This window comes from Embiotoca jacksoni, unplaced genomic scaffold, assembly GCF_022577435.1.
Source record: "Embiotoca jacksoni isolate LCO1_2020_lvr unplaced genomic scaffold, fEmbJac1.0.p SCAF_12, whole genome shotgun sequence".
NCBI classification, from domain to species: domain Eukaryota; kingdom Metazoa; phylum Chordata; class Actinopteri; family Embiotocidae; genus Embiotoca; species Embiotoca jacksoni.
The window spans coordinates 5,786,670-5,812,136 of record NW_027185252.1 but is presented as its reverse complement, the minus strand read 5'-3'; the positions used below and the strand labels follow the sequence as shown (position 1 = coordinate 5,812,136).

General features: G+C 41.8%; 1 protein-coding gene across 2 annotated transcripts; it reads left to right on the top strand.

The window, feature by feature from the left end:
- The first annotated feature begins 8,417 nt into the window (after window positions 1-8,417).
- Window positions 8,418-25,073, top strand: atl2 (atlastin GTPase 2). 2 transcript variants are annotated; one of them, XM_069144420.1, is made up of 16 exons: window positions 8,418-8,594; window positions 14,407-14,573; window positions 15,144-15,353; window positions 17,781-17,915; window positions 18,027-18,131; window positions 18,261-18,311; window positions 18,412-18,468; window positions 18,695-18,787; window positions 18,917-19,055; window positions 19,155-19,282; window positions 19,650-19,706; window positions 19,828-19,899; window positions 20,161-20,592; window positions 21,980-21,994; window positions 22,268-22,609; window positions 22,913-23,002. In XM_069144420.1, exons 1-15 carry the CDS (start codon window positions 8,522-8,524, stop codon window positions 22,412-22,414), a joined length of 1,881 nt encoding a protein of 626 aa, XP_069000521.1. In that variant the 5' UTR covers window positions 8,418-8,521; the 3' UTR covers window positions 22,415-22,609; window positions 22,913-23,002. The 2 variants fall into 2 exon arrangements, with proteins under 2 accessions (XP_069000521.1, XP_069000522.1); XM_069144421.1 differs by lacking the exons at window positions 21,980-21,994; window positions 22,268-22,609 and having other exon boundaries at window positions 22,913-25,073.
- The last annotated feature ends 394 nt before the right edge of the window (window positions 25,074-25,467 follow it).

Below are 25,467 nucleotides of genomic sequence, written 5' to 3'. Positions count from 1 at the left end.
GCAGACGTCGAGCTCCCGGGTTTTTTACCCACTGGTCACCTCTCGTGCAAATGTTGTGGCCCACTCGTACTCCAAAACAAGCTTTTGATTCCACCGAATAACTGACACGGATTTTAAAATCGTCCACTTTTGATTACTACAGGATGTTGGCAGAGTGAGAAGCTTATTTCAGCGCTTGAACATTAACCTGCTGTGATTAAAGAGGATAATTATTAATGGTGGAAACAATTAAGTGCATTTACTCACTTAGTACTGTGTTTAACTATAGTTTCAAGTTATTTTTACTTTACTACATTTAAATGGAAATAATGTACTTTTTTTGTGTCCGCTACAATATTTCAGTTATAGTTACTTATTCCAGACAAATATTTCGCAAACAACACAATGATGATCATGTTAGAAAAAGATGCACTGTTATGGATGAACTGTATGAAATACTTGAAACTGACAATAAGCCTGTTGAACCATCAATACAAATAATCCAATAATACATGTACTTGTACGAAACAAGTACATGTTGTTGCTAATATTTATACTCGAGTGAAATTTGGCACCTGGTTTGTTAGTTAGAGCTATACAGATGAATACAGACTAAATACTGTATTCTGTTAAGTTTACTGGACATTTCTCTAGTTGCTCTGAATGGATCCAATATATGGATCCACTTTTGACCATTCACTGTCAAAGGTGGCCTCAAAACATACCATAGAGACATTTAACTGTATGTAGACTTCCTATTTGATGCTGATGCCCGAGTAGGAGAACAACGCACACGGCGGAACAAGAAAACATGAGCTGTGACACATTTAGAAGCTTGTGAAGAAACTAAAGAAGCAGTTATCGACTCCCTCCAGAGCCTCAAAAAATAATTTCACATGGGAGACCCGGCCTTCAACCCTTTCTCTGTTGAACACTATGGCTACGACATGAGGTGACACGACACCACTCTTTGCCAGCCTCTTGTGGTTGCCAAGGTAAACGTCATGGCGACCATGGGACGGGCTGCGGGCACGAAGGGGACGTCCGGCTGTGACGGGGCGCGTGACATGATACTCAACAATCAGACGCCATGACAACCTGGCAGCAATGCCGTTGATTCAGCAACCCGGCCGAACTGTATGAGGACTCGGAGAGAGGAGACAATAAACATGTTGCTGAGGGGAGGAAACACAGCTTGGTGTTGTGGGATCAAAGTCTTATACTGGATACAAGCTGTGTTTTAATACCTGCAGAGGAATAAGAAGAGCCCATTTGATCAATTTTACAGTTGGAGCTATAAGGCAGAGTTGATATTTTTTTGACATTGATGTTTCTAATGTGTTTCTGTCATCTTGTTTCCTTGTTGTGTCTGCTTTTGTGACCATTTTACATGTTGATTTTACACTTAAAATAAAACTGATTTTTTTTTTTTTTAAGCTCTGAGGGTAAAAAAATATGCTCCCAAAGTATTTAAAAAAAATGTTGTTTCCATTTTTCTCTACTTCCCTCTTGCCGTCTGTCTTGCACGATTATTAGGTTGTTAAATGTCCTTTCAAATATTTTTACTTATTAATGCAGAATGGGAGCACCTGTCCTGGAGTTGTAAATAAAATCTGCCGTTAGAAAATGAATGAACTGGGAAACCTACAGGGGATGATGGTGGGGATGACCAAAAAGAGAAACAAAACCAAAAAAAAAGTAAAACCTTTTGTTCACACTTCCTACTAATAACACAAGGAGGCCTACATGCGAGGGTCAGACATTCAGTGTCCAGGGGATGGTGACAAATAGATCGAGTAGAGTGGCCTGCTTTTTGTATTTAAACTAAACGAGGCTTTTGGCCTTTTCTTTCTGAAATGGATTAAAACACTAACCAGCAGCATCTGTTCAAACCATTTTCTGATCATATAATCTTAGATCTACATGACAGGGTTGAAAAGTCTCGCTGACATTTTTGTGTTGACATTGGAACATTTGGTTGACGCAATAAGAGTAAAAAAAAACAACAACATCAGAATAGAATATAAATATTTATTCTCATGGTATTTTGTGGCCCATCCCAATCAATAACCTGATTAAATAGTTCAGATTTTTAAACTATAATACAAATGAAGTGATTCTTTCCTGCACATCTGTTATCTGCCCCCTTGATTTGCAAATGAGTCCCATAGGAATCACCATGTAGTCATTGATTTCTAACCCCAATATTTGTACTAATTTATATGTACCTGTTATGTTTCGAATGTTATGTCATGTCAGGTTTTATATCAAATTAAAAAAACAGTACAAAAAAAAACTACCACTTGCATGGGATTTCTGGTATTGTTCTAAAGTGAGGTAACTTTATTCGTATAGCACCTTTAAAACGCTGAGGCAGTGCACAAACATGCAGGGTGAAAACATTTAGAAAGACGTTAAAAAGCTAATAAATTGTAAGTCACTTTGAATTCAATAAGGAACATAAAAAGTAATATTTGGTCAAAGCTAAAGGATAAGCGCTGAGCTTGTGAATGGATAGAGTTGTGGTATATTTTAAGATTCATGTGTGTTATGTTGAGGCCATGTTCTTCAAACAAATGTTTTAGGCCAAATTAATCGAGAAATTTATCAACCAGCATTTATATTAAAATCTCTTCTATAAATGAACAGGAAGCCAGAGTAACTATTTAACAAAAGAAGTGTTAAAACAGCATTTTGAACGCACTGAAGTTGTCTAGTTGTATTTTTGGGGAGATGAGACGAGACACAATAGATGAAATAGTCCATGCTGCTGGAGATTGAGGCATAAATGACTTTCTCATGCGACCTCTAATTCTGTCTTTGAGTTTGAGATTGTAAAAAGTGTATTTAGTTAATAACCTGTTGTAGCTGCTGAAGCTCGGGAGGGAAACTAAAAAGGTGTCTCTTATTCAAAAAAGAGAGCACAGGAAAACTTTTTTTACAAAATGTATTTGAGGCCCTGATGAAGTGAAAGCACAGCAGGGGAGGTGCGGGCTGCACAAACATTAACCAGGCTTACACTGCCACCACGTGGCAGCAGTGGAAAATGGTCAACTTATTTCCACGTCCTGGATATATTCTTTGCCGCTGATATATATAATGACACACGCACACACACACACAGAACAACAGAGATCACGTACTCACCGTCGGATGTCCCATCAGTCAGCAGGAACAAGGCGTCCGTGATGAGGTCTTCTCCACGCGGGTTGCATATAATCCGTTTTCACGCTGCGTGTCTGAACGTCCCTCGCTGATTTCCATACAGATGGGGTTTTTTTTGTTGTTTTTTTTTTAACCTTGTTCTCTTCTCTCTCCAGGTGAAACCTATCACAGGTAAACTGAAACCCGGTCAACTTGAGCAAAACGTCTGCAGGGGAAAAAAAAAATTGTTTTTCCAGAACTGTCATCAATATTATCAAAATGAACAATTGAAATAGTGTAAAATAAGTTTGCTTAAAACGTGAAAAATGTAAATGAAAAAAAATTATTTATTTATGAGTTTGTTCTAATATGCATGTATCTGCATCTAATAACTTCAAAGGCCTTATAGAAATCCCTTGTGATAGATCTGAACATTATGGTCATGGAACGATCGCTTATAAGATACTATATGATATGATATGATATGATATGATATGATATGATATGATATGATATGATATGATATGATATGATAATAAATTATAATATCAGATATGATTATTATAAAAACACATTCAGTGAAGTGAAAATGTAAGAGAACAAAAGTAATGTACAAATTGATGAAAATATAATAGCAGTTATTTTACAGTAAATTAACTGTCATGTGTAAACTGAGTAAGCAATGCATACTGTGAGTTAGTGGTAAATTAACAGTCGCTTAACAGTAGATTGCTATAGTCTACTTATATGTAAGTTTACAGTAACATCTACTGCAGATTGTGGAAGACTGCATGAAAATGATGCAATCATTTCACAGAAACGGGGAGCTGCATGATGGAGAAACTTATTTTATTATTATTATTTTTATTTGGTGTTATTTCTACAGCAAGATCAACCAATGAGCAAATTATGAACTTTATGCTGTGAAGTTGTTTGATGCAGGCCTTGATCTTAAATGTCAAAACAAAGCACTTGCTGCTTCGTGGCTCTTTATTTTAAAGACACGTATTTCAGGGTATGGACACTAGAGGGAGCCATCTACACGGTCTCCACATTTTCCTGAACTTAAATAAGTGTTCAAGTATGTAAAATCCATCTGAACTAAAGGTGACATAAGGTCAAGGGACTGGTAACCCAATGAGTTTTTGGAGTGGACGTAAAAAATAGCCTAAAAAAACAAAACAGGATGCAAATAGGTCCCGGGGGTTGGTAGAAGACTCGGCACTGAGTCAGCTCCTCCATACCATCCACACACATACACTGGACATACATGCAGTCCACACATCTGGATTTCAGTAGAGGTCAGGGGGGTTCTGTCACTGTTCTCTGACCTTCTCTCTAAATTTACCAGGACTTGACATCACGCGTGTCTCATATTTCTGCCGGCCGATGGGACCAGCTAAGAATAGCACAGACACAGATTATCACTGCTGGTCCCGGTCTCCCTCTCACTCTTTCGAAAAACCAATTATTTTCCATCTGTCACTCTTACAGACCCGGACCTTCTCCTTCGCTACGAGTGTCTTGACCTTTTCCTATGTTTAACTACTGACCTCGTCCATTATAGTTTATGGAGGGAGAGGAGCTCACTGCAGAAGCTGCAAAGCAAAAATACATAAGCACTCAATAATTTGAACAGAATGGATAACATATAATGATTGTCTTCATGTGAATTTGTAGCATATTTATCGGGCCAGTGAAGGGATTGCAATGATGGTAAATCATTTGTTTCTCTTTTTTTTGGTGAGAAGCTGCTGCATGTTACGTCTTTGTGCTCTCACATTGGACTGCCTGTTTTCCCAGCATGTGCCAACAAAACTTTTAAATACACTTTACAGCTGTTTGCAAAAGAATACATTTTACAACCAGGAAACGTCCTTCACACAAAACTTCATCCAAGACGTTGAATGTGTAGCAGTATAGCAGACAAGAAAGACAAGAGAGTCACCTCCAGTGAAATGTCACATCTAATCCTGGGATGGAGCAGGATCTCCTGGATATGTGGGGTTGTCCCTCAGAGAAAGAGGAGTGGTGATCCAGCATCCGCCAGACAACCAATCACAGTGAGTCATCTAAAACCTGACTGGCTCCTCTGCAAGGCTGTTTGAGGTGAACTTTCAATCCATCTTTCACTTGCCTGTTCCTTCAGTCTTCCTCTGACGTCTTCGCACTGTGTTTCAATTGACTGTGTTGATGTATGTGTGTGTGTTGGTGTGTCCAGGTCATATCAGTTAAGAGTTTGAAGATGGAAAGTTACAACAGTACCTTTGATTACTTTCTTCAAACACCAGCTTTGTTGCGTAACACAACTCCAATGAGCATTTAGATTAGCTAAAGGCCAAAGCAAACACACCTGACTGACAGGCGGTAACGCAAACAGGCCGAAGGGAGGCTACTGACTGATATACACCTGCTGAAGATAAGCAACTGTGTTGTCCATATAGTGGCTGCTGTTAGGGTTTTATTTGACACATTTTCTTATATGATATGAAATAGACTGGATCATTTTTCATGATATTTTTTTTTAATGACTTCTGGGTTGTTTGTAGGTGGATTTATTTATGTATTTAGAGCTGCTGTTTTTAGTTCCAGTCCACTTTTAAGCCCAAAGTTGGGTCAAAAAAGTGGCACAGATGACTGAACTGTGTCAAATAGGCTATACATAGGTTCAAGACTCTTAAGTTTCCAGTTTCCATCTAAACTTCTTAGAATTACACATGTACAACGTGAGGTTGTTTAAATCCGGCTTGCTACTTCACTATTCAGTTTACCTTAATGACCACAGAAAGCTGGTGGTATTCTGTTGTGGTACATTGTGTAACAACCCCGTTGCATCATAAACATACAGTAGCTATGTAGCCACTATTTAACATCAGTGGGATGCCACAATTACATCACAACATTTAGGTACAAGGTAGTGATATATAAGTATATTTTTGAATCCATTTTTCCTGGACTATTACTTTTAATTCAAATAATTCCAGTAGAAAAACATGTTTTGTAATTTACCATGTCACCTAATTATATGATCATGGGTATGCTGATATAATCAAATGTGTTTACTCGTAAATGTGCTTGACTTTGCTGATTGTGGGTCCAATATTTGTTTGTTCATTTATGAAGAAGCAAATTAATTTTAAAAATCATGAAAAAAGCAGATACACATTATCATGCTAATAATTGTGATTACTTTATCAAAGCTAATTTGTTGGTTTTAACACTAGAGACCTCCCCAGCCAGGTGGAATTACAAGCCCTGATTTATGTCTTTCCACTTGTCGGTCCATACTGCGGGCTGTGGACAGCTGAGTAAACATGTAAATTAGTTTATTCACTGACAATAAGAGCTTTATGACATTTTGTTTGCCAGTCATCATGACTGAGTGCATTTAAGACACCATTAAGTCGGTAAGCAGAGAACAACATTTATCTACTGCATCGCAGATATCTGGCTAAACACAAGCGATAGGGCTTATCTTGAACGATAAATCTGCCAGTGAAGGCAAAGTGAACCTTTTTCAAGGTGATAAAGAGGAAGGTTGTGTTTAGACGTTATAACACGCCAGCTAATGGCCTTAATAGGTGGAGAGGCTAACAGTGAGTGAGTGAAGAAATGACATAGTAAATAAACGAGTGGCTTTGTGAGTAGAGTGCTCAGCTAAATGCTGATGTCAGCAGTCTATGCTCTCAGGGAAAGTGCTTTCATGCTGATGTCTGGCAGGTACAATGTTAACCATATGAACCATTGTACTTTTAGGATGTTAGCATACTAACTAATAAGAAGTAAACACAGAGTGCACCTGAAACTACTGTACAAAGTGTGATGGCAATCCATCCTGTTGAGATATTTCATTTAAAACCAAACAATGTCAACCTGATGACGACATGGGAAGAGAAAAAAAAAAAGGAAGAGGGATTACCAAAGTTATTAGGATTCATTTTCTGGGGACCATGAGCGTAAAATATTTTGTGACAATCCATGCAGCCTTTTAGATGTTAGAGGTATTTCATCAGATAAGTGAACAATAGGACCTGCTGGCAATTAGATTGTTGTTGAGACATTCAGAAAAATATTCCAACTTTTATATATTATTATTTAATTATTTAAACAGTTTATTTTATCATTATACGTTAATCCTTACGTTAATTTAACAATTCCTTATTTTCTGAGACAGTCATGCTGCATCTGGCCTCTGGTAAATAATTTCTGACATTTCATTGTGATCACGAGAAGAGAAGAGAAGAGAAGAGAAGAGAAGAGAAGAGAAGAGACGAGAAGAGACGAGAAGAGAAGAGACGAGACGAGACGAGACGAGAAGAGAAGAGAAGAGAAGAGAAGAGAAATATTATAAAGTGACTTTGAGGAAATGGATCCAATTTCCTTTGAGATTCCTATCTTACATTCTTGTAATGTAAAATTATCTTGATGATGATAACATTAGTGGCTGGGGTAGTATTCTGAAGAAAAATGATATATGATCATGAGGCCCAAAAGCAATAACAAAAGCTCTGGTGAAGCTGTGGTCAATTGAGTCAAGTTGCTGTTTCAAATCTATGAATGAGTATCAGTTTGTCAGTCGAATCCCTTCTCACATGGAGCTCTCTGCCTGTGTTCCTGGCACTTTCTACAGTATAATAAAGCTAAACATGCCATTTAAAAGGAACTGTGGTCATTTGTTTGGATCCCCAATAGCTTCTGCCACAGCAGCTTCCTGGGGTCCGCAATGGTATATGGCATATTATCACAATACATTTTGAAAACCAGATTGCTTTGAGTAATTCTGTGATTCTAAATATTTGACATAAGGGATTTTGTTGGTGATCTTCTCAAATATATTCTTCTGCGAGCTTCTGTTTGAGAGATGTGATGATATTTCCATGCACAAAATCAGTATTAAACAATATCGCCAATGATCATAATCAGAAGGTGTTACGTACCTGCATATTCTCTTATTTTGCACTTTATTGATGATGTGTTTATGTTCAGAAACATTAAAAAGTAAGATGTTTTATCTGTAAATTGAGTCCACAGAGAGCAGTGTAATTTATATTTGGGTAGACTCCTTCAGGTTATTATAAAACCTTCACATTTTCAAAAGCAACACTAAGAACATGACCTATATTTCCTGCCTATAGATACTCTCGCAGTTATGCCCCCTAAATTCAGACTTTACAGTGTCCAAAAAAAAAAAAAAACTAAATCACGCATGCAAATAGTGGAGTTCTTAAAGGGATATGTGCTGTATTATAAAAGGCACTAAATAAATAGTTGTGATACTTTGTGCAGCCCGACTCTGAAGCCTCGGGGCGGTACGAACTTCAGCAGGCTGCGCGAGAAGAAGGGAAAAAAAAAAAAAAGCTCCTTTGACGTCAGCCACGTTAGATTTCAGTAGTCCAAGATGGCGGAGGTGAGCGCGCTGAGGAGCAGAAATCACTTCGAGCCCAACTGCAAAAACCGAGTCGTTAAGGAAGGTAAATCGTTGTCGATTTTGTTTGTTGGGTGTGTGACGGCGGGTCGATCAGGAGCGCGAAGCTGAGGGGCTGATTGCGATTTCAACCGCTCGTGTTTCTGCGGTCTTTTGTCAGTTGCTTTTCCGTTAGCCAGACGCTTCTGTTTTCGGTTGGGGACCCGCGGTGTCCTGCCAAATGTGGTCCCGCTCCCGCTCCCCAACCTCCACCCTCCGCCCTCCACCCTCCACCTAACCGTGATGCGTCTCCTGCAGCCAGCAAAACACAGTGTCAAAACAGCCCAAACTGTGGAGGGGGGGGGGAATCAGCCACAGCGAGATCCGTTTTGTCAGCCTGTGTTTGGTTTTTTTTGTGTTTTTTTTCTCGGTTCAAATGTGTTTTTTTTTTTCTGTCGGTAACTTGGGCAGAAAAAAATAAAATGTAAACAAAAAACAAAAAACAGCTGTTGTCTAAAAGTGATTCTGACCCGGATACAAACATTTAACCGCGACACCTGTCGGCTCATTTGTCGCGGGGCCGTCACTTTCACCTGACCCGGAGGAGAGCGGAGCGGAGCGGTCCGGTCCGGTTCGTCCGGTCCGATCCGGTCCGGTCCGGTCCGGGGTTTCTTCTCTCTAAACCTGCCTTTTATTTGCTCAGTCACCCCGAGTTGCTTTCGAGTGTGTTGTTTCTGAACTTTGAAACCAGTTTCCTGAAACGGAGTACCGGTCAATATAGACTAAACGTTACACTTAATCCCACTAATGAGTCGGATATATTTAAATACCCTATTATTAGTGTGTTCAGTTTGGCAGCAGACTTGATCCACCTCTCTGAGGCAATTTGTAATACACAACTGCATGTCTATTTTACAGGCAGAAGGAGACTTTTGTCAGTCACAACAAAAGAAAAGACGTAAACCGTGAACATAGAGGTTTATTTACATTGAGGTATTTTGCTTTACTCAGTGTGGCATCTAATTCAGTTTAATACCGACTATCTCAGGGTGGGTTGGTTATAAATGTAGATATGACTCGTTTCTGTTCAGCACCTCCTTTGACCGGGGTTCAAAGTCATTTTTTAATTTTTTTATATCATGATCAAGCGGTTCATTTAGAAGTATTAATCAATCAGTAATAAAAAAAAAAAAAAAAAAAAAAAAAAAGATCAGAGTCTAAGGCTGTGACCATCTTTGATGTTTTCCATATCGGGTCAATTTCATCCAAATACCTGTGAATGACTATTTAAGTGTCTCTTTCTGTTAATTGTCTTCCACTATTATAGTAAAAGCATTTAACACTGGAGCGCAGATACTAATTTAGCCTTTTAGGTAAGATTTGACATAAATCACAATTTGAAACCTATTACTGAAATATACAAAGAAATTGCTGACAGACAGTTAGCCATAATTGAAAATAAACAATGCACTATAAGGGAGCTCATTAGCCAGTCCTGCCATTAAGACGTAATGCAGCTGTTTTCATACAGATGAATGGAAACGATTCTAACTAGCTCAAATAATTGCGATCAGCCGATTAATGTAATAATCGGGACTGAGCCTTAGGAAGTTATTATTTGAGGAAAATATGATGCAGATTAATTGATAACTAGACTAAATTGTATAGTTGCAGCCCTTGTATGTGGTGTTAGTCAGTCGCTTTGTCAAATGGGAGGATGTATTGCTAATACCAGCACCTTGTTTATCAGTACAGTTTACATTCACTACACCTCGTCGAGACGGGCAAAAAAATACCTAAGACCCAGCGCCCGAGGCTGATCTGGAGAAATGATCAGGAGGACCTTAACCTGATAACCTTTATGCCTACTTTCATGCAAGCCAGCAGACTCTGTGGCAACACCATTCACTGACTGCGGCTGCTCTCAATCTGCACTTTGTCCTCTCCGTCTCCCACTCGGTCCGCTTGCTGCAGCTGAACGTTTGGCCTCTTTGACTCGAGTCCAGAGAGGCCGAGTCAGGTTGTCTTTTGGTGCCGGTGTGCGGGGAAGTCAGTGTACTTGCATCCTAATAGGCTACAGTGGATTCCTCCGGCTCTGCAGGCTTGTTGTCTTCCCATAGAATAAACAAACACTGCCTGGCCACTCGCGGGGGTGTTTTAAGTCTAAAGGAGGGTTTTGTAACTCTGCTTCAGGGTCACTGGCATTAATGATCGGTGCTGCAACAGCAGAGAGGAGGTGGTTGCTCGAATTTCCCTTGCTTTCTCAACACTTTAAGCCCCAGCTTTCTCCCTCATGATCCCGAAGAAAAGGTGAAATGTCATAACCGACAACACGTCAGCGAATATTTGACACAATCTCGCTTGACGTACTAGCTCGACTACTTTACCCCCACAGGTTTCATTTCTCCACTTAATCTTTTAAAAGTGTCGCTGAAATGACCTCTTTCGAGTTCGAAAGCGTCCATATTCGGTCAGCTGCTTGGGGTTGAGTGGACCACGGTGCTGCGAAAGTCTGCCTCAGATGTAGTGCAGGAGTCGAGGGAGGGGAGAGCTGATTCGGGACATGTAGGCCAGTCAACATCTGCTCAGCGCCTCCACAGGATCAGAACTCACGTGGCTAATTTCAGTTCTGTCCTGGTTTTCTGCAAGTCGAGGAGCAGTTAGCCGCTTTATCACGAAGGGTTATCACGTGTGCGCATATTGGCAGAGCTGGGGGTTTTCTGTGTGTGTGTGTGTGTGTGTGTGTGTGTTTTTGTTGACCGGCTGCTTCTTTGCATGCTTATTGTGTTTTGTCTCTCACTCACGTTCTGCTGCAATCCAGAGTCCTCGCAGACCCGGCAGAATAGTGTCTTTGTGTGGGTGTCCCCTCTATGGCTGCATTCTGTGCCACTTCATTCTGCTGAGTGCTGCTCTGGACTCGATGGGGACCTGCAGTGCAACAGACTGGGGGGAAACGTTCAGGGCTTAATTTGTGTGCGGAGCAGATTACTGTAACTGCCCTGCGCTCGCAGCACTGCAGCACCTCCCGGTCGATCTTCAAATGTCCTATTTATTTACAGTCGTCCTCCGGAGCGAGAATCGCTTTGTATTAACAAAACTGCCCTTCAGCCACCTTGAAATGTTACTGGGCTTCCACTGTTGTCGTCGTTGGTTATAAACCCGCTAGTTTTTTTTTTTTTTTTAAGATTAATGATTTGCTAGTAAAATGGTGAAAATGCAATTTCCCAAAGCGGCACCTTCAAAAGTCTTTTTTTTTTTTTTTTTTTTGTCCAACCAACATTGGTTGGACAAACTTTAAAACCTTAAAACTTTTAATTTATCTAAATCACGAGACAAAGAAAAGCAGTAAGTGTCACAAATGACGAGCATGAAAAGTAGTTAAAGCGATCAATTGTTCTACAGAATAGTTCAAATAATGCAAAACAAGATTGCCTTCATTGCCTGAAGTATGCCATCAATTTATTTTGACAAACGATGAACCTTTTTCACCAATTCATCATCAAACTTGTTGAGGATTCTTTAACATGTTAATTGACTCATTGTTCCAGCTTCAGCTTAAACCAGCAGATTGACTGTGCAAGTCACAGAGAACCATTATTTGATGGAAATGCTCACTTTAAGTTCACGATGCTTCGTGTATTTGTGGGGAAGTAATGATCCGTAACTGGTTTTTAACTTGTTAAGCACAAAATCTAATATTTGTGAGTTTGCCGCTGAGTTCCCTGATGGGACTTGTTGGACTCGGGCTCCTGCTAGTACAAAGCCAATATGTGTAAAGCCCCCAGTCCTGCATGTTCTTTAATGAGGCAATAGGAGAAGATGTCAGGCTTCAAGGTGTTTATTTAACAGCAACAGAATAATCAGTGTTACAGAGCTCTGGGTCCAGACTATGTTTCCCTGACCGCAACAGAGTATGTGTCAGTTCACGAAGTCTGACCTCCTGACCCAGTCTTCTTATAGTACAGGAACCAAAAACTCATGTATGGTGATGTGTCCTTTGTTGATTGGTCGAGGTGGGCCGTCTTGCCTTGTAGGGACGTGTTTGTTCAGGTCAGTAACTTATTCCTGTTTTATGACTCGGAAGAAATAAGAAAGACGGGAGGCGAAACTAATGGTCGTGCCATCAACCGTTACAGCTGTGGCCTTGTTATTATGCACAGCAGCATGCTGACCCCAACAGGATCGCTGACCTCAGCAGTATCGCTGACCTCTACAGACACAACCTGTTGCATACGCCTGAGGATTAATAGTTGATTAATACGAGATTGTATATAAGGAATATAATATGGCATACATATATAGTATTATTGTAAGCAAAGACTAGCATAGGACAGCACAGACTCCGCATGCATGGAAGAAGTTTGAAATGAACGCCTGTACAGCGTAAAGTCTTCTCGTCCTGTCAATCACACAGGCGAGGTATCGGCATCCGATACTCAACAAGTTTGTTTTATACGAGTTTCACCACTTTCAGTCCTCTTTCTGTGAAACACTCCGACATGGAGACAATTGGGTTGGAAGAAACCAGTAAAATCTGCATTATAAATGACAATAAAAGAGCCAACTCGTGACTCTGATCATCTTCATCTTGTGGTAGTTATCAACCTACAGATGAAACAATTGATCCATTAATCGTTTAGTCATTCAACACAAAACTAAAACGTAACACTCCCCAAATCGAAACCTATTATTTGTGATGATTTGTCGTTGTTCTTTGTCTCACGTGATTCTTATGATAATTCAATATCTTTGAGGGTTTTAGAAAGTTTACTGACCTTTTGTGATTACTATGGATATCAGTGACTGATGTTTGTCATGTACTTATCACGAGTGGCTGCCAGATTTGGAGAGATGAGTTGTGATGGTTTGCTGCCGAAACCTAGTTTAAATCTTGTGAGAGACTCGCTGGATCAACATCTAATTACGAAAATATTTGAATGAGCAATGCTGAATATTTGTGGTCAAACCTGTTCGATGGACTCTCGAGTTGTACGGCCGACGGGGTTGTCACGTTCAGTCTGTACTCGAGGGAGTGTCATCCTGGACCTGTGGTTTCTACACCTGCAGAGGAGGTGAAAAAAAAGATTGTATTCTTCCCAAGAGAACATGAAAACTTTGGTAAACTATGACAATGAACCAAGCATATTTCTTCTTTTTTTTTTTTTCTAGAAGCTTAATTTGGGAAGGAATTGAACCAGCAAACATTTCAATCACTGATTCATAATTTGGAGTCGTTTTTGAGGCAGTTCCAGTTTGTGAGGAGTCTATATTTTATGCTTTCCCTGCTCTCGCATAATAACACGCTTTGAATATCTTTGTGTTTGGAATGTACCGAAATAATGCTATGCAGACGAACTACTAACCCACATACGTCGGAGTTTGTGGTTCAGCCCTCTCGCTCATACTGCAGCGGTGGTAGTTTGATAGGAAGGAAGGAAACGAGGTTTAGAATTTCACAGGAACACAAGACGAGTGTGAAAACACTGTCCTGGTAACTTACTTTACTCGTTTCCTTTTTTTTTTTTTCTGGTCCTTTGTGATTTTCGCTGCAAGGCTATTTTTGAACTTAACCTAAATGGGAAGATCAGAGTGGAAAACGGTATTTAGCCCAGCGCACAATGCCGGAAAAAGGTTTCTGTCTTCATTTTTGATCCATATAAGGCGTTTCACTTTCTCCTCATCTTCTCGGAACAATAATCCATCCCTCACGCAAACCAACTTATGACAACAAAAACCTTGTCGCTCTTAAAACGTGAACCTGCCGCCAAGTCCTTCTCCTTCTCACTGTAACTTTTAACATGCTGCGTGATGTGACGTAACCAGTGTAATTTTATCTTTTCCTCCGCTGTCCTTGTTTTTTTTTTTGTTTTTTTTTTAAGGCTTGAGCGGCGTGGAAGATGTCCCCATTTTTAGGCAAAATCAGAGGCCTCCTTTAGCCATGCCCGAAGACCTGGACGATGACTTGCTTCCCAGCAGAGGGGCCTCCAACTCGGGCAAAATCACCAGCCTCACTCACTCAGCAGATGAGGAGATGCAGGAAGAGGAGGTGAAGAGTTCAAGTGTTTGATAAATGTGTAACACTGTTCTGGACATTATCGTAGAACATTTTTGTTAAGAATAATAGCACAGACTATGCATTTTAAGGAAAGTCCAGATAAATGGTCTCCATTTCTCATCAACAGTTAGGACCACAAATATTGGTTGTATTCACAGTTATGGTAAATTATATTGTCTTTCTTAATTAATCAAGTAATTGTTTGGTCGATAAAACACCAGATATTGGTGAAAATGCCGGGTGATGTTTTTTGTTCAGCCAGCAATCAAAAACCAAAAGATACTTAAACAGAGAAAATACATTTTCTGTTTTACAAGGCAAAGCACAAAATGTAGTTATTCTGGCATTTTTCTGTATTTACCATGTTGAAATCTTTTGAGTTCCAGCAGTGTTTCTTTACACCAGAATGAGTTCATGTGATGTTTTGCTGGAAGATCTCAGCTTTGTAATTTTCAGTTCTCTGTCCCCCTCCCTGAAATCTGCCTCATCAGCACTGTAATGACTTGAACCTGTCTCTGTGCCAAGGAAAGCCCCTGATTGATTTCCAACTCGTGTCTTCAGGCTGTGGTGGAGGAAGAGAAGGCCAGGCCCGTCCAGATCGTCCTCGCCAACGATGACGAGCACAGCTTCGAGCTGGACGAGGCGGCGCTGGAGAAGATCCTGCTGCAGGATCACGTGAAGGACCTGAACGTGGTGGTCGTGTCCGTGGCTGGAGCTTTTCGCAAGGGCAAGTCCTTCCTGCTGGACTTCATGCTGCGCTACATGCATCAGGTGAGATGAACAACGTGTTCTTTCCATGTTATTGGACTTGCAAAGGAACATGTTCTTGTGGGGATTCATACAAATAAAGACAGTTACTCAGCGAAGTACCAAACACATAATGTTGTTGCAGATGCAGGCTATTTGGAAAGATCCGATTTGTTCACATGTCTTCTGACTTATCTATTAATCCTAAACTGTTTCTAAGGAGATAAGTACACGTAGACCAAGATGTACATTTATTCAGACATAATTTACATAATTTGTGAGTCCTTTAAAGTGTCCTTTCAAGACGCTGACTGTGACTGGTTTTTTTTTAAATTTATATCAGTAAGGAATAATCTGATCTGTTGAAGAATCACAGCAGCTTTTACAAAGGCACATATTTGATATCAACTTAATCAGTTTAAAAAAAAAAAAAACACTCTATTAGGTACACCTGTACCATCTAATGTCATCCAATACAACAGCCCGGCCATAAAATCGAAATGGCAAAACGTATAATTGACTAAATAACTGACGATTCATAAATGTTGACCATACAGCAGAGGACTCATCCACCATCCATATTTTCAGTGAGATCAGTAAAATAAATGGTTGACATTAGTCCCAACCTTGAAAGGCCCCCACAGTTAACAGACAACAGCTCATCGTCCCCCTGGGGCTTCATACTGTCACACTTGCAGTCAGCACAGATTGTGAAACCTGCCGGGCTAAATGAACAAGGTCAACAGATGAGATTACATCGAGTACTCTCGTGTGAAGGTGACAAGCAAAGACAAGTGCTATGAGTCAGGTCTCGTACAGAGATACTGGTTCACCCAGGAGAGGTCGATGTGGAAGAAAGTACATAAAGTAGACGGGGTGGTTGAACTGGTCCGGAAAGGGCGATTCTAAACAATAAATCTTCAGAATAGGAGTCGTAGACTTGTTGGTGTTGAATTCTAATTTTTTTTTTTTAACAGTTTTGTTTTCATTTTCCTGTGTGGTTACTGGCTCTTGTATAAATGTCTGTAAATATGAGCGAGAAAAAAAATTGCACGCTACACACACATGTACGCACAGGGCACGCAAACACACCTTCTTGTTAATGTGCATCTAACAAATGTGTACGACACAAGTGTCAACAGCCAGTCCTGCAGACCATCTGACTGCAGCTAAAAACACAAGTAACCGGGATCACCTTACACTCTCTTGCAAATACTCTTGATAACGCAATCACACACACACACACACACACACACACACACACAGACACACACAGACACACACACACACACACACACACAGACACACACACCATGAAAACACGAAGGAGCGTTATGACTCACAGCTGCTCGGGACCATGAACGTGGGCATTCATGCAAGTCTCCGCACATTTTCACACTGATGCTGTTGCTTCAACTGTTGACAGTTAATGTTTCCAGTAATTTTAATAAGTGTGTACAACTTTAATGGCTGTGCGTTTGGAGTATTATCAGATCGCAGGTATTTGCTATTATCAAATGCCACGTTGTCACCTTGCTCTGTCATCAGATCAGAGTTGGACCCGGAACTCAGATGTACTTTATGGTTTTCGTAATCAGGAATCAGTGTCTCCACATTCTGACGTGCAAATTCAGCTATTTGTTTTTGGAGCCGTTTTCCCTTCTTGTCCTCACCTGACTCTGGCATAAACGGACAAGATCTCAATAAGTTGATTTTTTTTTTTTACTCGATCTTTGTGTTCATAACAATTGTTTTGCGAGAAATGGCACGAACAAAGTGTACACTATAATCCCCAAAAATTATTTTCGGGGAGTATTTTCAATTTTTGCGGCGTAATGCTGATCTTTTCTTGCGTAGTTCAAACCTGTGACGGGAAGCTCTAAAAGACTGTGAACCACAGAAAGAGTAAAAGAGTGATTTGGGAGGATCGTGAGATAAGGGTGTAATTTTCTCCGTAATAATTGAACTGTTAGATGACATGTTAGTTATGACGCTAGTCAATAAGTGGCCTGACTGTGGGGTCAGCAATCTCGATACTTTTTCAAACAAAAGTGTGAATTTGCAGATCAGATTTCACACCGATATGGACTCGGGGTTTGAAGATGGTGTGGTAACAAAAGGGAAGGTAAATAAAACAATAAAATAATATCATTCTCCATAAATCCCTGTTCAAATCAGCTGCTGGTGAAACATGAATGTCTCCCTCTGGTGCTAATCTGTGACCAACGCTGGCCGACTTCAGTACGTTGACCTTCTGTTCCATTTTTCCACTCGTGCCATTATTTCTCCACCTCGTCGCCGCGATCTGTCTCGTCTTGCCCGTCGCACTTTACTCGTCTGTCCTCTCGATCCACGTGGTTTTCCTTCTTAACCAAACCATCTCTTCTTCCATTTCTTTTCTTTCTCCCCCCCCCCCCCTTCCTTCCGTCTCCTCCGTCGTTCCCTCTGCAGCAGTGCGACTCGTGGATGGGAGGCGACGATGAGCCCCTGACGGGGTTCACCTGGAGGGGCGGCTGCGAGCGGGAGACCACGGGGATTCAGATCTGGAGCGACGTCTTCGTGGTCGACAAACCCGACGGCAGCAAGGTGGACCGTCTCCGGCTGCGCTTGTCTTAACTTCAGCTTTTGTCGACGAGTTTTCACACGAATCGCGGACTCGTACTGACTCGCTCTCTCTCGTGCGTGTCGTCCCGACAGGTGGCCGTGCTCCTCGTCGACACTCAGGGAGCGTTCGACAGCCAGTCCACCATAAAGGACTGTGCCACCGTGTTTGCCCTCAGCACGATGACCAGCTCTGTGCAGGTGACACTTAAAAGCAGGGTTGTTGTTGCTGTTGTTGTTGTTTTTTCTGGAGACAGCGCCTCTGCCTTTTGTCTCTTAAAACATCCAACACTTCTGTCTCGTGTTGCGTTTGTTTCTTCTGTGTTTCAGGTGTACAATCTCTCCCAGAACATACAGGAGGACGACCTGCAGCATCTGCAGGTTGGCGTCACTTGTTCTTCTTCTGCAAGTAAAAAAAAAAAAGTAGCATCAAAGTCTTGTTTTTTTTAATGTTCTTATTTTTGTCTCCTTTCATGTGTAGCTATTCACAGAATATGGCCGGCTGGCAATGGAAGAGATCTATCTGAAACCTTTCCAGGTACTGACGGCTTCTGTTGTCAAGTCGTGTAATTAGAATCAATAATATGGAACTGAAAACCTGAACGCGATGGATATTAGTCGGGGTGGGGGGGGGGTGGGAGAGGGGTGTAATCGGAGAAGAGATCAATATCAAGCCGCACAATCGATATTAGTATCCAAACCACAATTTTTTGTTTACAAAATCAACTAGAACGCGTCTCTTTGCTGTTGGTTGCGTGTTTCAGTCTCTGATGTTCCTGATCCGGGACTGGAGTTATCCTTACGAACACTACTACGGACTGGAAGGAGGGAACGCCTTCCTGGACAGACGACTGCAGGTGAGAATATCTTTTCAAACTGTTTTTGTTGTTGTTGTTGTTGTTGTTGTTGTTGTTGTTGTTTTTCTACCCCGAAATTTCCGCGCGTTGTTGACGCACTCTCTCCGTGTTTGCTGTTCGCTGACGCAGGTGAAGCAGAACCAACACGAGGAGCTGCAGAACGTGAGGAAGCACATCCACTCCTGCTTCTCCAGCATCGGCTGCTTCCTGCTGCCCCATCCCGGCCTCAAGGTGGCCACCAACCCGTACTTTGACGGCAGGCTGAAGGGTGAGCAGAAGATGCTGAGCGACGGCTGCGGCATGCTGGACTGAACCGCCGCGCACCAGAACACCAGTCAGGGTTTGTTTGTTTGTTTGTGTGTTGCAGACATCGACGGCGATTTTAAAAAGGAGCTGGCCGAGCTGGTGCCTCTCCTCCTGGCTCCGGAGCGACTCGTGGAGAAGGAGATCGGAGGAAACAAAGTCACCTGCAGAGATCTTCTGGAGTACTTCAAGGTCCTGCAGGATTTTATTCAAGTCCGATGGTTTTCACTCTGATAGGTCAAAGTCTCGTGTTGTGCAATCTGCCATTTGAAAAATAATTAACAAAAGCTTTGAAGTGAATAAACGACACAAAATTGATTTGGGATTTTAGTCAAAGGCGATTCCAAGAATCCCCCCCCCCCCCCCAAAAAAAAAAACAGTGGTCAAGTTTTTGTGTTTTTTTTTTTTTTTTTTTAAATCCACTTAGTTTGACACACAACCAGCAGACTTGCGTCTTAAGTTCTTGTCACGTTGTTAATTCCTTGTATTTGCTGCCAGAACATCAACGCTGCATATGAACCACGTTTGTGAGCACACGCGTCGTTTTCCTTCCCTGCAGGCTTACATAAAGATCTACCAAGGAGAGGAACTGCCTCACCCAAAGTCCATGCTGCAGGTTAGTTACTCTCCCGAAACCGGGGGGATGATTTTAAGTCTCGTCTCACGTCATAGGTTTCAATCCTCATCTCCTACGACCAAGTCATCTCCAATCTCATTTGTCTTTCCCCGTTCGTCAGGCGACGGCAGAAGCCAACAACTTGACCGCTGTGGCAGGAGCCAAAGACATGTACAGCAAGAACATGGAACAGGTTAGGACGCGTTTCTCTTTCCCCGACATCATGAACCGTGATCAATTCAAACGAGTCCCAAAAGATTTCGGAGAGCGGCGGGTGTCGCTGCAGGACGGCGGCGACACCGGTCGTGGCCCGATTTTCATGTCGTTCTCGGGAAGCTGACAGCACAGCTCCTGCAAAGACGGACGTCGTGAACATCTAACCGGAGTTGCAGGAATTCCCAGTAAGTCTTCCTCTCTTCTGCCAGTCACTCACTCTTGTCACTGATTTCCACAGATCTGCGGCGGGGACAAGCCTTACATCGCCCCGGCGGACCTGGAGCGCTGCCACGGGGAGTTCCGCGAGCACTCGGTGGGCTACTTCCGCTCTGTCAAGAAAATGGGCGGCGATGAGTTCTGCCAGCGCTACCAGAACCGGCTGGAGTCGGAGCTGGACGAGGCCTTCGCCAACTTCTCCAAACACAACGACAGCAAAAACATCTTCTACGCGGCACGCACGCCCGCCACGCTCTTCGCCGTCATGTTCGTCACCTACCTGGTGTCGGGGGTGACGGGCTTCGTCGGCCTGAGCACCCTGGCGGCGCTGGCGAACCTGGCCATGGGCGTGGCGCTGCTGTCGCTCTGCCTCTGGGCCTACGTCAAGTATTCCGGAGAGTTCCGGGAGGTGGGGACGATGATAGACCTGGTGGCCGAGACGCTCTGGGAACAGGTGGGTCGTCTGTGTGAGAGGTCGGCAGAGTGTGTGAGGACGAGTGTGTTCGTGCGAGTAACAACAAGCCCGCACGGGGAGAACAAAGAATGTCCAGATGTTTTGGTTTTGTTTTTTTTTTGTTTTTCTTGGTTTTTGGTCAATTAAATGTCTATATTTGTGATATTTGTGATGATTACTGTTGTTGTTGTTGTTATGGCAGTGGCTGGAAATATTTTGGGTATTAAGACGGATGAAAAGCAAATCAAAGCGGGTTCAGTGTCTGCGTATGTCAGGTGATCAGTAAAAGCACGTGGCAGCACAGAAACGACGTGTTTTAAGGTGACGGAGAAACTATGACTCCACCGCAATCTGGCTGAAACTAGCGACAGTTTACTTTATCGTGTTTTCATGTTCTTTTGTCAATTCAAGACTTAAACTAGACGTATAACTGAGTATAAATCACCAGCTGATTTTCAACCCGTTTTCTTTTGCATCTATTCATAAATAATCCACTCATTTTTTTGACACTTAATTGAGAACAGAAACGAATCATCACATTTCAGAAGCTGCAACCAGCAAACGTTTGAAATTTGTATTTGATAAACAAATTTATCCCGTGATTCATTTTTCTGATTATCCGTAAGTGGACTAATTGTTTCATCCTGCAGAGACCGAGAGCTCTGAGAGGTACATTTATAAATGATTAAACCTGCCTCAGGTCAGACTGTTCTTTTATTTTACTGCAAATTACCATAAACGGTTTCAATCTTTTTTTATTTTCTTTGACATTTTCTCTTGATGCTGCTGTGTGATGCTGTTGCCAGTGTTTGGTTCTCCAACATGATTTCTTATGTTTTTGTTTGTGATTTTTTTAATTTTTTTTTTTATAATATTGTTTAAGATACATTTGTGAACACCAGGTATTCGTTTGGATTAAGTTGGAGTTCGGTTGAAATCAAAACTTAAAGTTAAGAGAGCAAAAAAATGTTTGAACTTGTTTTTCTCTACGGGAATATAATAATGCCGCACGTGTGTACAGAAGAAGTATTTTATCTGAAACTCGGCTCGTTGCCTTTTCTTTTCTTTTCTTTTCTTTTCTTTTCTTCCCCTGGGTGTCAGGTTTTGTCTCATGATTTTCTTCCACGTCTTCATCATCCATCGCACCGAGTCCAAAGATTCGTGCTTTCACGTTCAGAGTTCCTTCCTCGCAGCTCCCCTTCTTCCCTCGACCTGCGCTGACGTTGCTCGGCAGAACAAATGTGAAGCCGGAGTTTTGTTTGTTGTCCGTTTCGGAGATTTTGATGAACGTTTGGGATTCGCCTCAAACGCAGCCGTCACTCACGTCTTCTGTCTTCTCCCTCCTTGCTGTGTTTCTCTCCGTCTTCCCGCCTCTCCTGCTTTACAGAGGACGGTCAGAAAGGTGAGACGTGTCGCTTCCCGTTTCTCTGATCTGCCGCCTTGCCTGCCTGCCGTCCTCGACATCCTGCCCGATTTCATTTCCTCCTCAGTTTTTATTCGTCGTTTGTCGTAATGTGCCTTTTTTTAATTTATTTTTTTAATATTTTTGTATTTTTCCTTAATCTCCCTTCAGACTTCCGTTTCGATCCCTCTCATCTTTTTTTTTTTTTTTTGTCCCGCCCTCTGCTCCGCTGTCCGTCTTGGTCCTTGTGTAACTCTCCTGTTGTCCTCTCAGGTGTTTTCCAAACTTTTGGAGCCAGTCAGGAGCCGCCTGGCGTGGCCCGTCTCTCTTCTCCCTTCCCTCCCGTCAGGAGCAACAATGGGACTCGGAGCTCTGTCTCCTCTCAACAACAACAACAACAACTACAAGAAGACTAACTAGCTGCTGGCGGATTCACAGACTGTTAAACTTTCTTCTCATATCAAAACTTCTGCAGTTTGCTGGCTTTTTTTTTTTAATTTTTAACTTTCAGTCCAATGGTGCTGGATTTTTATACTTTAACTTCCTGCGTGTGGACGTAGACGCCTGAAGAAAAAGCCCGTCTCAGGATCTCGAGGACCCGGACCTGCCCACATGGTTTTTAATCAGCTTTTACTGAGTGTGGAAAGAAAGTTTTTTTGTTGTTGTTGTTTTTTAAACTTCTTTTCAGTTGAAGATGTTTTGTTGAGTTGTGAATTTGGATGCTTTGGATGCGTTTCTGTGGTCGACATGTTGAAGACTACATTTTATTTTGTTCCTTTATTTGACCTTTAAACGTTTTTTCTTCCCTAACTGGCTTTCTTTCATTTCGTCTGTCCCCATTATTGACTGTTTGTTTTTTTTTATAATTTGTTCTCGCACTAAACCCCCTTTTTTTGTCTCCTCTTTCGTCTCCTGCAGGTTTTGAAGCCACTAAGTGAACATTATATGGAGGACAACGTCAGACAGACGGTGGTTAACTCTCTCAAAGCCACCTTGACAGAACAGGGCTCGCAGCGCACCAAGTTAAAGACTCACTGACGCCCTTCCTCCTCCTCCTCCTCCTCCTCATCCTCCCCGTCATACTCATCGCCCTCCCGCCCACTCACTCAGCGTGTTCAGTCCTAGAACTATGGAACTAGTTCAACACCAAAGCTGACCCCCTTTTTATTTGTCCTCCCCGAACGCCCACCCATCACGTCTTCTTTTGTCCGTCGTGGACCTGCAGGATCACAGTCTGCCCTGCTCTTCATCGCCCCCCAGTGCCACAGATCAGATACTGCATGTTCATGAGAGAAGAGCGGCGCCTCTTGCCAAAACAGGACCTGAAGGATCTTCTCCAGTGTGCCATGCTGTGATAGACGCAGTGTTCTTTGTAACACATACTGTAGGCTGACTGACACACACACACACACACACACACACACACACACACACACACACACACTCACACACACTGTCGCTGGTAGCAGAGATGTAATTCAGGGAAAACTGAGGCTGCTGTGTGCAGCTACTATCAACATTGTATGCAAGCTGAATCACTGTAATGTGCATTTAATCATTTTGTCTTACAGGCAGACAGTTCAGAGCTCAGTTTACTTTCTCTTCAGCCTGTTAATAACATTTCTGACAAGCACAAGAGACGAATCAAATAATGACAAGGTGATTGTTCTGAATTTTCTTTCAGTAAAATCAACCAATTTGATTGTACTGTGGTGACTAGATTCAAAAAAAAAAAAAAAAATCACATTTATCTCTGAACTGAAAAGATGAGCGCAGGAAATGAAGCAAAGCTGTATTTCTTTTTTTCTTTTTTTTTTTTTTTTTAAATCAGTCTGCCTCGATTCTTTGGTTTTTCACACTAAGTTCAGAAGGCCAAGTAAACATTTGTATAATCTGGGCTCAGGTTGCTTCTAGATGATCTGTACGTCTTTCCCTTTAATATTATGTGACTTCTCAAACTAAAGAGCTGCAGGAAGCCTCTCGGCTGATTCTCTCCTCCTTTTTTTTGTTTTTTTTTGTTTGTTTCATTTTGTGTTTTAGAAAACTGACGTGTTTTATCTGAACTTTGGCGTCTCGTAGCGGACTTTGACTCTCTGCATGGCGTTAACACCGACTGTTGTCGCATCACGAGGAGTTGTTTTTTTGTAGAGCTTTTCAGAGCTGTAGTGAGGAAACATCCTCCTCCACCGCCTTCCACTGAAGCTGCACTAGCTCCGACTGTTCGCTCCAGTTTTAGGCTGCAAGTTTGATTCTTGCTTTTGGGAGCTCCAGCTCAAATGTTTTGCGAGTCATTCATTGTTATAATACTTGTTTGAATTGTTGCCCTTTTTTTTTTTTTTTTTTTTTTTTTTAACCCCTTTAAAGGATTTTTGGGAAAATTTATTTATTTTGTTGTCTTGCTGAAAGTAAAAAAAAAAAAAAAAAAAAAATGACAGGACACGCTGCTCTCGCGGTTGTGTGTGAAATGTGAAGTTGCACACGGCAGCTGGTTAGCTTAGCTTAGCACAAAGACTGGAATCAGGGGGAAACTGCTAGCCTGCTTGCAATTTTCATAGTCTTTCGTGCTAAACTTAAGCCGGCCAGCTGTTGGCTGTACTGCAGCATCGCGTGTAACTGACGAGACGTGAGAGGGGTGTCGATCTTCTCATCTACCCATCAGGAAGAAAATAAATCTCCCAAAACTTGTCTTAACTTCACATGTGATAATTCAATCCACTGCCTTTCCTTTTTTTTTTTTTTTTTTTGCTGTCCCCCTTTTTGAGGCGGCGGCAATTCAGGCTGCTGACCGTTCCTCCATCACATCTGGATCTCCCCCAGAGGCTGCTTAAATAAAAAACAAAAAAAACAAAACGCTTCCTCCAAGGCAGGAAGCTGATCTGACATTATTTAAAAGGACTGACTAAATCCGCTCGTCACACTTAACAGCTGCAGCACATCTGTCTGTGCGTCCCGATTCCATCCACATTATTTCTCACCTCAAGCGCCAGTCTCGAAACTGTACAGTCTTGTGTTCACGTCACAAATCGGGCATGTATGTTGAATTCAATATTTAAATAAAGTTTGTATATGTTTTCTAGTGGATGAGCTGACGACGGCTGTTTCTTTTTGTTTTTTTGTTTTTGTTTTTTCTCCTCTCGATCAGTTTAGCAGTCTGTGGTTTGTTAAAAGAGCGACAAGTCTCTGCTGTAGTTTTACATCAGTTTAAGAAACACACGGTGTGAACACTCGATTTATGAATGGGGGGTGGGGGGGGATCTCTTGATTGTCTCGAGTGGGTTGGAGACAAATGTCTTGTCTGCCTTTTGAAGATATCTCCGGTAATTTATTTTTGAATAAAATGTTTACCTTAAGAATAAATCATCAACGCAACTCTTTGGGCTCCTTTTTTTTTTTTTTTTTTTTTTTGTCTCTTTATTTCTTGAACCGGGCCTTTCATTTGAAGCAGTCGAGCACTTCTCTGTTAATTGTTAATT

What these genes read in the sequence shown, in the direction of transcription:
- atl2 (XM_069144420.1), top strand. Translation starts at nt 8,522, where the DNA reads ATGGCGGAGGTGAGCGCGCTGAGGAGCAGAAATCACTTCGAGCCCAAC. An exon ending in CTTTGACGGCAGGCTGAAGG is followed by an intron (nt 19,056 to 19,154) that starts GTGAGCAGAAGA and finishes TGTGTGTTGCAG; the next exon opens with ACATCGACGGCGATTTTAAA. An exon ending in ACCCAAAGTCCATGCTGCAG is followed by an intron (nt 19,707 to 19,827) that starts GTTAGTTACTCT and finishes CCCGTTCGTCAG; the next exon opens with GCGACGGCAGAAGCCAACAA.